The sequence below is a fragment of the Physella acuta genome, unplaced genomic scaffold, assembly GCF_028476545.2.
Source record: "Physella acuta isolate Inbredline_101_S28 unplaced genomic scaffold, ASM2847654v3 ptg000636l, whole genome shotgun sequence".
NCBI classification, from domain to species: Eukaryota; Metazoa; Mollusca; class Gastropoda; family Physidae; genus Physella; species Physella acuta.
The window spans coordinates 327,123-339,802 of record NW_026732155.1 but is presented as its reverse complement, the minus strand read 5'-3'; the positions used below and the strand labels follow the sequence as shown (position 1 = coordinate 339,802).

Sequence of the window (12,680 nt, the reverse complement as noted above, 5' to 3'; positions counted from 1 at the left end):
GGGGGGCGAAGCCCCCCCCCCCCCCGAAAATTTTTTACCGCTCCCCCGAACGAAATGAAATTTATATAATTTATATAGAAAATATATACTTTTAACAGTGTCCGCCCCCCCCCCGAAGAAAGTTTACCGCCCCCCCCGAAAACTTCAAAACTTCAAGTGCCCCCCCGGAGAAAAAAGTCTGGAAGAAACACTGGACTACTGTACAAGCTACATCTGGTATAACACGAATAATGTTACTGCTTAGCTACTTGTTCAACCTAAGTGATAATTTAAAACTGCCATAGAATACTTAGAATATACAAGATATGCAATTAAATGTTGTTACACAAATATTTTATACTTTTTATTTTTAATGTTTACGTATCATAGAACAAGACAGCTTCTGTATTCTTGTATAGTAAATTAAGTTTTTACATTAGTTTAATTTAAACTGTACTTAACATCTGTTACATTATATGAAAATGTTTTGTATATTTGTTTTAATTAGTTATTGTATAAAAGTCAAAATAAAAGTTACTACACTATTATTTACATATTCGTTTTCAATCAATACTTTATAGTATAGTTATAGTTTTCTTACATTTGAATGGATGGTATAATACAGATTTTAATATATGAGCAGTTTTTGTGAATGTATTGCTGCTTTACTACATTTTAATTAAAATTTCTTTCACATTTTGAATTTAACTTTGTAAATATTATGACTGATATGAGAATGGATATTTTTGTATGCTGAAAATCAAAATTTGAGCCAAGATGTAGCCAGGATATACTACAGACTGAGCCAAGGTATAGCCGAGATATAGCCATTATTGGGCCAAGATGTAGCCAGGATATAATACAGGATGAACCAAGGTATAGCCAATATTGGTCCAAGATATAGCCATTATTGAGCCAAGATGTAGCCAATATTGGGCCAAGATGTAAACATGGTATAGCCAATATTGAGCCAAGATACAGCCAATATTGAGCCAAGATGTAGCCAATGTTGGGCCAAGATGTAACTAAGATATAGCCAATGTTGGGCCAATATGTAGCCGGGATATAGCCAATACTGGGCCAAGATATAGCCAATATTTGGCCAAGATCTAGCAAATGTTGGGCCAATATGTAGCCGGGATATAGCCAACATTGCGCCAACATCATGCCGAGTTTCACTACCAATGTTTGGCCAAGGTTAAGCCAATGTTGCACCAAGATGTAGCCAATATTGGTAACCAATGTTTAGCCAATATTGTGTATCACTTTTATGACCTTAGAAACCAACTATGTAGCATATAATCAGTGGCGTAGTGAGGTCGACCAGAGGCGTAGCGACCCTTCCCGGGGACAAACTTTCATTTTTGGATTGCCCCCCCCCCTTCTCAAACTTTCGATATCCACCTCTTAAAAGACCATTTAACACTCGAATTAATCACTTAATTAAGTGGAATTATCATTTTTTCTCTATATATTTTGCTTTTTTTTGCCTCGGTGTAACCCCCTTGAATGGTGTCACTCGGTGCGGTCCGCCCCCGCCCCCCCCCCCTCGCTACGCCGCTGCATATTAATAACAGAGATTGTTCCAAAGATATAGTAAAAAACTAACCTAAATAAATTGGCCTACTATAAACTGCCATCAAACTCCGATCAGTCATATATTTTTCTGAAATTAATATTTTTACTTACTCGAATATGAAGTAAAGAGAAAGTATTATAATCGTGAAAGAAAATCGAAATCGAGATTTTGTCAAATCTCGACGTTATACACCTCCCTTAGTCGGGAAAAAAAAATCGCTTAGCAATTTTGTCTGTGTGTCTGTCTGTAAACACGATAACTTGAGTACTATTTCAGTTATGCTGATGAAATTTTACATGTAAGTATTATATTAATTTGTAGTTTCATATAAGCTTTTGAGCGATTTCCGGCAACCGGAAGTGGTACTTACTCTACTTTTGGTTTCTCAAAAGCTAACAACCGTTTACGAAATTGAACGAAATTTCAAACATAAATTTTACATCCAATGTGCATATTTTGAACGTTTTTCGGTAGCCGGAAGTAGCACTTTAGTCTATTTTAGTCTTTTTTCTTGTAAACATGAAAACTTGAGACTGTCTCAGTTATGTTGACGAAATTTCATATAAAGTATAAGATACGAGCTGACCCGCGCCGCAAGCATACGCCGCTATTTAGTTGTTTTATTTTCTACTTTTCAGTAATTCATAATTCACTACCAATGCTGCGACTGAAAATATTTTGCTTTAAAACACTATCAGTAGCTGGTAAACACGTTTATCCTCACCTTCGCTCCCCACCCCCACCCCTCCCGCGAACTCCGTGAAAGCAGCCGTCTGTGATGACAGTTTACAGACGACAATGAATAGTTATGGCAGAAATGGTTATTACCTCCCCTTTTTAAATTATCTGCCCCAACCCCTAATAGCCGACCCGGTTCCACGATTGTAAACATTCGGGGTGAACCACAGCTCTCCTGACAGGTGGGGATGAGGGTGGTGGCTATGCTGCGTGGTGTCTTCTATGGTCCCCATGAAAAGAATTATAAAGCACAGTTTTCTAAATTCGTTGAGGCCGAGCTTTTGATAAATTTAGATTTAGATTTTGTTGTGCACGATTACAATACAATACTGTGTGGAGAGAGGGAGTCTGATACATGGGCTACATCTGGCCCTTTCTTTTTTTTACCACCCCCTGGATATATATATATATATATATATATATATATATATATATATATATATATATATATATATATATATATATATATATATGTATATATATATATATGTATATGTGTATATATGTTACAGCTGGACTAAGGTGTACTTAAAAACAGGTCATATGACCGAAGAGGACATACTCTTATTCCCTCTCCCCAATGTGGACATGGCCTCGTAGTCCACGCCTAAAAAGGTGGGTGGGGGCACTGGTGGTGACTACCAGCTCACCCACATATTGGCTGGGGATTCTTTCTCTAACTCCATCCTATAATTAGAGGGGTGCACAGTTTCTGGCTCCCTTCCCCAAATAAGAGGATGGGTGCATTTTCCTCGTTCCCCCATAAGTGGGTGGACCAAGGTTGGGGATCTTCCTCCACATATGTGTGTGTGTGTGTGCAAGTGAAGGCCCCCAATTCCCCTTAATAAGCAGGCGGGGGCGCTGCTCCCTCCTCATAAATAAGCGGATGGGTTATGGCCGTATCCTCCCCTCCATAAGTGGGCAGTGTGTAGCCCCATCTCATCCCCCATAAGCGGGCGGTGGTGCTGCCCCATCAACCCGTATAAGTGGGTGTGGGCACAAATGGGTCGCCAAAACGCCTTCCTGTTTCTCTCATTTTGTCTGGGAGAAATGCTGGTAGGGAGTCTTTCACCCCACTCCTCTTCACACCCTCTATTAGCTGACATTACTTCCCCTGTAAATTGGCAAACAAGTTCAAAAAGGTAAGCCAATCTTAGTGTTACATAAAAGCACAGAGAGTAGCTATTGATTTAAATTAATAATCATAGTCCATGCAGTGGCGTAGCTAGGATTTTCGGGCCCCTATGCATAAATTATCAGTGTGCTCCTTCGTCATCCATTAGGCTACAAAAATAACAGCAATAAGGAAGAATGTGTTAACTTGATGCGTCAATCCGGCACCTAGGTTAAAATCACGAGAGTCGTGCAGATGGGCGACTATGTAGCAGAGGCGTAGCTAGGGGAGGGCGGGTGAGCGGCAGCCCCGGGCGCCAACCTTAAGGGGCGCCAAAAGGGGTAGAGAAATTAATTTGAAAGCTCATTTTAAGCTGAAGTATCGAATTATACACTGTCAAAGCTACGAAAAATAAACGACTACAAGGCTTCACACACTGATTTAACAACTTTGTGACACCGAAACAGAAATTGTTACAGGATAGTAAACCTTTCCAAACGGGGGGGGGGGGGGGGGGTGATTTTTCATAGAAAGGAACAACTATATATAGAAAGAGGGGGGGGGGGCGCAAAATTGATAGTCCGCCCCGGGCGCCGGATTAGGTCGCAACGCCTCTGTTATGTAGCAGAACGAACTGCATCTCTCCCCCCCCCCCCCCAAGAATTACATCACAGACTGCGGTCTGTAGTACACTGAACTCACGCATTAGTGGCGTTCCCTGCAAGTTATTACATGAGCTAACCATCCGTCCATCCTGCTTATTTTTCGGCATCTTCAAATGGAGGAACTGATGTTTTTGCGTGCAATTGCACATCTCTATTTTAGTTAGCCGAAAAACTGTTATTCCAATGACAATAGAATTTGCATATTTAGATGTATGGACAGACGGATGGACAGACAGACAGGTAGCCAAGGTGTGTGGATGGGCCATTCGGCCCGTTGGTATGTGGTAGGTGTTGGTGTAGCTGTAAACGTAGGTATATATGTAAGTGTAGGTGCAGCTTTGTTATGCAAATTGCCAATGGTCAAGTAACCTGTGATCAAAACCCGCGGTGAACAAACTGCCTGTGGACAACCCTTGGCTGTGGTCAAACAAGATGTGGGCTTATCACTTTTGGTCAAAATCTTAGGAATTTATGATTCTATTGATGTTAGAAAATGATAAAGCTTTCATTATCAAATAAAAATATACAGACGTTGAAATAAAATATTTCTGTCTATGTATATATAGGCACGTGCTAACTCAAACAAGCACGCACACAACACACGCGCATTGCCATAATCTTCATTGGTGAGCGATCTGTGTGTAGTTTTCTGTGTGCGCTAATTTTTTATTTGGGTGATTTCTGTGGGTGCACATTCCTGTTAGCACATTTTTCTGTGTGCCCAAATTTCTGTTTGTGCTTTTTTCTGTGTGCGCATTTTTCCTGCTCATTTTTTTTTTGATGTGCGCAAATTTCTGATTGTGCTTTTTTCTGTTTGCACTTTTTCCGTTGCGCATCTTTCTGGGAACTATAAAATGCAATGGATGTGTGTTTGTTTGTTAGTCCGTCTTTTATGCATTACTACACGTTTCATCCGATCAACATGAAACTTTAAGAAGTTGTTGTGAATACTTATGGGGAGGTTTGATATTCGCAGGGGTGACATGCCGCAATTTGTTTTTTCTCTATATACGGTATATAAAAATAAAAGTCAATTGCGGTTTGACTTTGGGAAGCTGTTGAGAATACTCCTGGGGAGGTTTCTCAGAATTTTTTTTTTCAATTTCGCACAGGCGGTGCACCAGCTGGGTGTGATTTGGCACCCCGGGTTATCCTGTGAGCGCTATGGCACCTAGGTTAGTTTTAAATAGTGCGATGGATTATGAATAAGATGGGGCATTTAGTCGTTCACTAAATTGAATCAGAAGTGTTCGCCGGCACCCAACAAGTTGCTTTTTGCCGCCCCGGAAGCGCTTTAAAGATTGTGATAGAATATGGATAATAAGCAGTATTATAGTCGTTCACTGAAGTGAATCAGGTGTCTGACCACGGCCCAGCAGGGTATGATTTGCCCCAGGCTATCCTGGGACTTTTTTAAACCCCGCGGCAACTGGCATGCTAGTTTATTTGTATAAAGCAAATATTAAAATTCCAATGTAATAGTTGATTTTTTTTAAAGAGGGAAAAGGGCCCCAATACGCCTTGGACCCCTATGCCTTGCTTACGCTAGCTTTATGGTAGCTACACCACTGAGTCCATGTCAGGTCCACCTAAATCCAATCTCAGTGGCTTAAGTTTTGATGGAGGTAATGACAAAGAAATTTGCTTTAAATCTGATCAGTAGCTTGTGATTTACGAACCCAGATTGTACTATCTGTCCCACATTAGCTCAGCTCTCAGGTTTGTGAACATCAATTGCTATTGAATATAGAAATCTTTAGGTGAGATATTCCTAGGCTGCTACTTGAGGTACTTTTATTTGAAAAGTGTAAAGAAAAGAGTCAAAACTGAGTTACAAGATTTGAGAAAAAACTTGTAAAAAACCAATTACATATGATCACACTTTAATCTTTCTAAACATTTGCCGTGATTATGTTTAGACTGTAGTTTCCTTCTGTTTCTTGTTATTACAGGAACCTTGGTTCTGTGAGAAGTCTTGTAAAGTTGTTTTATAGAGAGATTTGCCTTTAAGACTGAGGGAAGTTCCTGAAGTAATCTGGAACACAGATAGAGAAGACTAAGTAAAAGACTCAAAATGGATGAAATGTATTTATAATCAGAATTGCAATAGAAGTACTTACTTCTACTACAATGTAGTCTCCTGAATTTGCCTTTGACCCATCTTCTAGTACTTCAGGAAATATAACCTTTGTGTTTGCATCATTACGGCCAGCAAAATACTCAGGTGAGCGTTTACTTTCCTGTAAGAGAACATTTGCTGACCATTTTTTCAAAATTATATTTTAAGAAATAAACACATTCTCAGTAAACTGCTATAAATATTAATTAATAACTTTTTTATTTATTTTCTTCAACAAAAAACAATACAGTGAAAAAAGAAAAATTCAGCAGTGTTTACAGAAAAGGAAAAAGGAAATTAAAAGTGTAACATAAAGTTGCATATATGAGATAGTATTCATAAATAGACCCAAAAAATGTGAAAAATATTTTACTTACCCCTTCTACAAGTACTAGGTGCTGCTGACCAACCTGAGACAGATGCAATGCCTCTGCGTGCATACGATACCGGTCATGAAGTTCCATGTGGCGCCTATTTTTTACTTCTTTTGGAACATTATCATCCAATCTGTGGTGTGCTCTAGTTTTCTAGATGGTAAAAATTATTTAGAATATTGTGGCTATTTAGTTTTACCAAAATAATATTTATGTATTTAATAAAAATGCTTTATAATACAATCATAATCAATGATCAGCTCTTGGTTGGGCGATTTATCTAACGAAGCAGCATTATGTAAATAACTAAATCACTTGTGTAGAACATCCCAGTTCATAGTTAGTACGCAGCACTGTATGGCATGGACATATAAACACAATAGACCAGAAACTAAAATTCTAGAAATTTGAACACAAAAACTTGATACACTTAAATCAATATAGACATGAATATATCACATACTCTGACTAGCCCAGATATCCTAAGACATGAGAATTCAGTGGCACCTTATAAGCTGCAAACAAATAAGGTCACATGGTGAATTATGTGGTATTTTTAAAAAAATGGTACTAACCTGTCTCATGCTGTAAGGGAAACAGAAAGCTGTGTTGTATCTAACAATGTCCATTAAGGAGAGAGTATCTTCATGAGCTTTCTCTGTTTCCCCACAGAAACCAGAGATGAAATCACTTGAGAGAGCAACATCTGGTAGAAAAACAATGCTTTACTAGAGTGGTTTTGAATATCACAAAGAGAAAAGCATCGGTTTATTCAGAAATTCAATCAATTATGCACACAAAATCTGCACCTGGAATAATTTTCCTGATGTAGTTCACCAAATCTATGTACGCCTCTCTGGTGTAGCCTCTCCCCATAGCTGCTAAAATGTCAGAGTTGCCACTTTGTGCAGGTAGATGGATTTGTTTACAAACATTAGGGTACGCAAGTATTGTATGCAGCACCTATATCAAACATTTAGAAAACAAAGGATGAGTATAAAAAAAAACCCCACTGTTTGAGGTAATACAATTAAAAGCAGGTGCATATCAAACCTGAAAAGACCATTATAAAAACAAATGAACTAGGTCAAATATTTACATTATCTGGAAAATCTTTTGGATGTGGGGAGGTAAATCTGATTCTCATTTCTGGATTTATTTCTGCTACAGATTTCAATAACTTCGAGAATGTGTAGCCACCAGATTTTGGTTTATAGACAGTTTTAAAACCTGAAACATGAAACAGATATCTGCAATGATTTAGCTATATTTTCTTTAAATTATTGTTAACACTTTCATATAAAAATCTTTGTGTCAAAACTAACTAACTAGTAGTATAACCATAAAGGTAAATACCAACCAGCACTAAGTTGCATCACAGAGTCTTCATCATCAGCAGCAACAGACATATCCCTGTAACTATTCACATTCTGGCCCAGCAAAGTCACATCCTTTACCCCCTGAAATATATTCAAGTCATATTCTAATTTGCATTCAGTGTAAAAGTTAATAAAAATCATGATAAATGGGGGCTACTAAATGTAAATAAAAAATCTATAGAACTTTCTAAGAACAAGAAATTTTTAACTCCACTTCTTTGAATTTAGGATAAACAGTTTTAAAGTAACATTTTTATTCTATACTAGCATGCCCGTCCCTGCGCGTTGCCGTGTGGTTAAAAAAGTCCCAGGATAGCCCGGGGCAAATTGTACTCTGCCGGGGCGCTGTCAGAAGCCCTGATTCAGTTTAATGAACAACTATAATACTACTTCTTATCCACATTCTATCACAATCTTTTAAACAAACGTATGCATCATAGCACTAACGGGATAGCTCTGGGCAACCTCTGGTCCATTGCAACCTGTCAGGCACCGGCGAATATGTCTGATTCAAATTAGTGAACTACTAAATGCCCCATGTTATCCATAGTCTATCGCGTTGTTTAAGATTAACGTAGGTGCCATAGCGCTCACTGGATAACCCGGTGCGCCACACTCCCCAGGAGTATCCTCAACAACTTTCCAAAGTTTTATGGTGATCGGATGAAAGGTGTAGTAATGCATAAAAGACAAAAATAAAATCTGACAAAATATATTAGGATTTACAAATTCTATATTCCTAGACACGTGACCTTGTTTTCTAAAACTGAGATAATTAAATGTAAACAATGCCTGCGCTTGGATCATATTAATAAAAAATTATAATAACAGAAATATCATAATAATATGATTTTGCACACCCACGCAATAGTTAAATAAGTAAAAGTTGAACATATTTGAGAGATGAACACATTTTACTGTTATAAAATTTTTTTTCAATACAATATCGACAGATATACACTGTAGAGGTGTATCTTAGTTCATGGATGTTCAGTACTGTACAGAATGACGCCAGCTGATGATTCCTACTTGTAAATCAAATGCTTGACTTAAGAAAAACAAATGTTCTATGGAAAGTTTGTTTTCTGTGACACTATTTTGAAAATTTAAGCTCAAATTTCAAATAATCTGTTCAACATCTTACAATAGCTATGCATATATCAAAAGGATTACAATGCTATGCCTAGTAGCAACTTTGAGTATGCAGCTGTGCCCTGAGACTTAAATAAATTTTTAGCCAAGCTGACAAACATCATGGTGCCCTTCTGGCAGATGGCATAATTGTATTCTTATAGTATGGAACGCATGAGTTCAAAGAGAAAATAATTGTTTTTATGTTCGGCCTATTTAAAACAATTTTTTGCTGTATCTGTACAAGAACACAGATTTAACTATTACCACTTGTGCCAGCAATCTCTTCATGGAAAATAAAACAGTATTCTTACCTTTTAGTTATCTCAGTTACACACTTCACAATGTTCTTGGAATTCTAAAGCTATTATTTGTGTACAGCCCTTACATAAAAGACACATTTACATTTACTTCCGATAATTGACAAATTTAAGATAACAAACCCACACATCAGCATATATCATATGCTGAACAAATAAGCTGCCATACTGCATGTAACCTAATAATGCTTTTTAACTGGCTGGAGTTAGAACTCTGAACTGAATCGTGGTTTTTGAGTAAGAACAAAGTGGCATGACATTATTGCGCAATAATGGTAACAGATACAATCATTTTTTTACCATGTTACTTTGGTAGATCAAGAACACAATAGCACTAATCATTAAAAAAAATGAAAAATGAAGTTAAAACAGTCTTATTCTAGGGAAGCAATAAGTGAAAAATGAATTTAATGATTTAAAAAGAAACTTACCTGATCTGATAAAATTTGTATCTCATTGAGTATGGAGGAGAAAGGCCTGCTTCTCTCACGTCCCCGAGTAAATGGTACAATGCAATATGTGCACATGTTGTCACAGCCTCTCATTATTGATCTAAAAATATAAAATTATTAAAAAAAAACAATTCTAAATATTGCAATAAATTAAAAAAAAATAAATACTTGGATACTGATGAAACAAAACAAGAATTTACTGATGTTACTTTCAATACATAATAAATAAGTGTAGAATACCATTCACAGTAAGATTTAATAATGACAATAATTGCTCACTTACACAAATGCTGAAGGACTATTAGGATTATGACGAACAGGAATAACATCTGCATAGGTTTCTTCCAATGACAGTTGTACATTAACTAGATGAAAAACAATACATTTTATTGCAGAATGTTAAAGCTTTTTAAATTAAAGTAAAAAAAAAACACATTTAAGAAGCAGTTTAATATGGAGAACTAATTAAATTAAGGATTTTTCTTTTAGTTGTTATAAAAATAATATTTGCAAGGTAGCTACACATCTAAATGAAAGTTAAGAAAAATCATAGATTTGTAAGGACAGTGTATTCAAATGGTAGCTTGTTCAACTGCTAACCCCTATAATGTTCCTATGTCCACCCAAGGCCGATGCGTACCTGAATTTTGTCAGGAAAAGTAAAGGCGGCTCGGCATATTGCTGACCACACCGTCCGAGGTAAAAGAAAAAGCCAAAGCTTACTTCACCTTCCCCCATGGACCAAAAGGTTTTAAAGGGTATTAAAAAAAAGATTTGTACAGTTAAAAGAGTATTAGAAAGAATAAGTATTTAAAAATATACCTGCAGCTGCATCTGAAATTGCTAGCAGTCTAGGCAAATCTCTGTATGCATCAGGTCCACAAACAATATCTACCATTTTCTCCCTCTCAAGAATTTTATGCTTTAAGCGCTCAGCCATGCAACCTAAATAATATAAAAGCATTTACTTAGGCCTATACAACTTGATTGAAAAAAGTCTTTAAATAATCTTGTATGGACATTTTTGTAACCAGCACCTAAGATTCCAATTTTAAGAGGGTGGTCTTTGCTTCTCCTTAATTTGATACTTCGTAAAAAGCGAAGACGGCTCCAAATTTTTTCTTCAGCCCCTTCTCTTATAGCACAGGTAACAACCAAAACTGCATCAGCCTGATAAAAAGAATGTAAAAAATATCATAATCATCTTTTCTTAATTTTATTTATTGTTAACTTAATGCTTTTTTTGGTACTTGTTGGAAAACAAAACATTTACCATTGCTATTGTTACCTCATTTATATTCGATGCTTTGCTAAATCCATTCTTCTGCAATATGCCCCATGCTATTTCTGTGTCATTAACATTCATTTGACATCCATAGGTTTCAATAAATACTTAAAATGTAAAATTTAAACAGAGTTAATTGAGTTATCTGAACATAGTAGTATAGAACAGGCCTAATAAATACTTTTAAGTAAAGAGAAAAAAATCCCTGTCCCAATTCATTAGGCCTAACTAAAATATTTATTATTTAGGTATAAGCTACCTGATCTGTTGTTGCCATTAAACATTTCAGTATCAAAATATGAAGTATCATCATTTTCATCCTGTACTATGGAAGTTGACTTATAAGGATGTTGTAAGAAATCAGACAAAGAGGGACCTGATTGCAGTTGGATTCTAGAATTGGCAGTCCTATCTTTTAAACTTTTATTGTGGCTTGCTGAATTTTGAATTTCAGTTTTAGAATCATCATTACTTGCTTTAGAACTAAATCTCCTATGCATTTTTGGTAATTGAAACTTCTTAGGAGAATCTTGTTTAAATTGTGAGAAATTCCAAATACTCTTGGCAGAGGTACAAATATAATGATTATAATTATGGGCAGTACTATTAATAATTCCCGCATGAAATGGATCAGGATGAAGAACGAATTTAATTTGTTGATGCACATCTTTACTACTCAAAGTTTTAATACTTTCTGATAATATTCTTAATCTTTGTCCTTGAATTTTTGAGTGTGATTCATTTTTTTTAAACAAATAATAGTAGTGAGCTTTATAATTAATTCTATTTGCAGTAGACATAGATCTATTTGAATATAATATATTTGACTCTAGATCTAATTGTCTTTTGTCGCTTTTGGAAGGCATAGATGAAAATTCATTACATTTTTTTTTAACTGACGAATTTACAACAAAAAGACTGAAACCACCATTTTCCCGACTAAGAAAATCATCTAGATCTAGGCCTAGATTTTCTACTTGTGGATAGTTGTGGAAAGCTGCCAACAACTTGGTATTATGAGGGAATCTGTTTATTTTTGTACACAAACACATCATTTTAAAAACTATCGTATCACTGTGAGAAATTTAGTCAAGCAATCAGATCTTCTAGATCTAGATCTAGTCTACAAACTAAACAATTTGGCATTGAACTACGCTTCAAAAGCGAAAATGAAACTGCGACGGAAGTAGACTAGAACGTACTAAATAATGCCAGATAATAAAAGTTGTGAAACGTATTCAACAAATTGTAAAAATATGGTCGACCAGAGTTTCTTCCAGCAAGCATCTCTTCGCCCCCCCCCACCCAGAAGAAAGTCTACCGCGCCCCCGAGCGAAATGGAATTTATATAGAAAACATATACTTTTATTAGTGTCCGCCCCCCCGGAAAATGTTGTTCGCCCCCCCCCCCCCTCGAAAATATCAAGTGCCGCCCCCCTCGGAGAAAAAAGTTTGGAAGAATCACTGTGGTCGACGAAAGTGGATAGATATTTAAGTCCACAAATAATATATAGCATCAATCTTAATTTAATAAGGGGGAGGGGG

At 36.5% G+C, this 12,680-nt stretch overlaps 1 protein-coding gene across 4 annotated transcripts; it reads right to left on the bottom strand.

Annotated features, from left to right (window-relative positions):
* Positions 1 to 5,941: 5,941 nt before the first annotated feature.
* Positions 5,942 to 12,322, bottom strand: LOC131948290 (mitochondrial tRNA methylthiotransferase CDK5RAP1). Of its 4 annotated transcripts, none has more exons than XM_059309840.1 (14): positions 12,064 to 12,322; positions 11,395 to 11,695; positions 11,139 to 11,242; positions 10,888 to 11,020; positions 10,673 to 10,795; positions 10,134 to 10,215; positions 9,830 to 9,950; positions 7,929 to 8,028; positions 7,668 to 7,798; positions 7,378 to 7,531; positions 7,144 to 7,274; positions 6,572 to 6,721; positions 6,196 to 6,315; positions 5,942 to 6,110 (listed from the first exon to the last, which is right to left on the bottom strand). In XM_059309840.1, exons 1-14 carry the CDS (start codon positions 12,085 to 12,087, stop codon positions 5,991 to 5,993), a joined length of 1,794 nt encoding a protein of 597 aa, XP_059165823.1. In that variant the 5' UTR covers positions 12,088 to 12,322; the 3' UTR covers positions 5,942 to 5,990. The 4 variants fall into 4 exon arrangements, with proteins under 4 accessions (XP_059165823.1, XP_059165821.1, XP_059165822.1 ...); XM_059309838.1 differs by having other exon boundaries at positions 11,395 to 11,987; positions 12,113 to 12,322; XM_059309839.1 differs by having other exon boundaries at positions 12,113 to 12,322.
* Between the last annotated feature and the right edge of the window lie 358 nt (positions 12,323 to 12,680).

Bases quoted from the DNA above. Each gene is read 5' to 3' on its own strand.
- LOC131948290 (XM_059309837.1), bottom strand. From the start codon at position 12,190: ATGATGTGTTTGTGTACAAAAATAAACAGATTCCCTCATAATACCAAG. The intron at 11,021-11,138 runs GTAACAATAGCA...TCTTTTTATCAG, and splicing joins AAGCATCGAATATAAATGAG to GCTGATGCAGTTTTGGTTGT. The intron at 8,029-9,829 runs GTAAGTTTCTTT...AATATATTTCAG, and splicing joins TACAAATTTTATCAGATCAG to GGGGTAAAGGATGTGACTTT.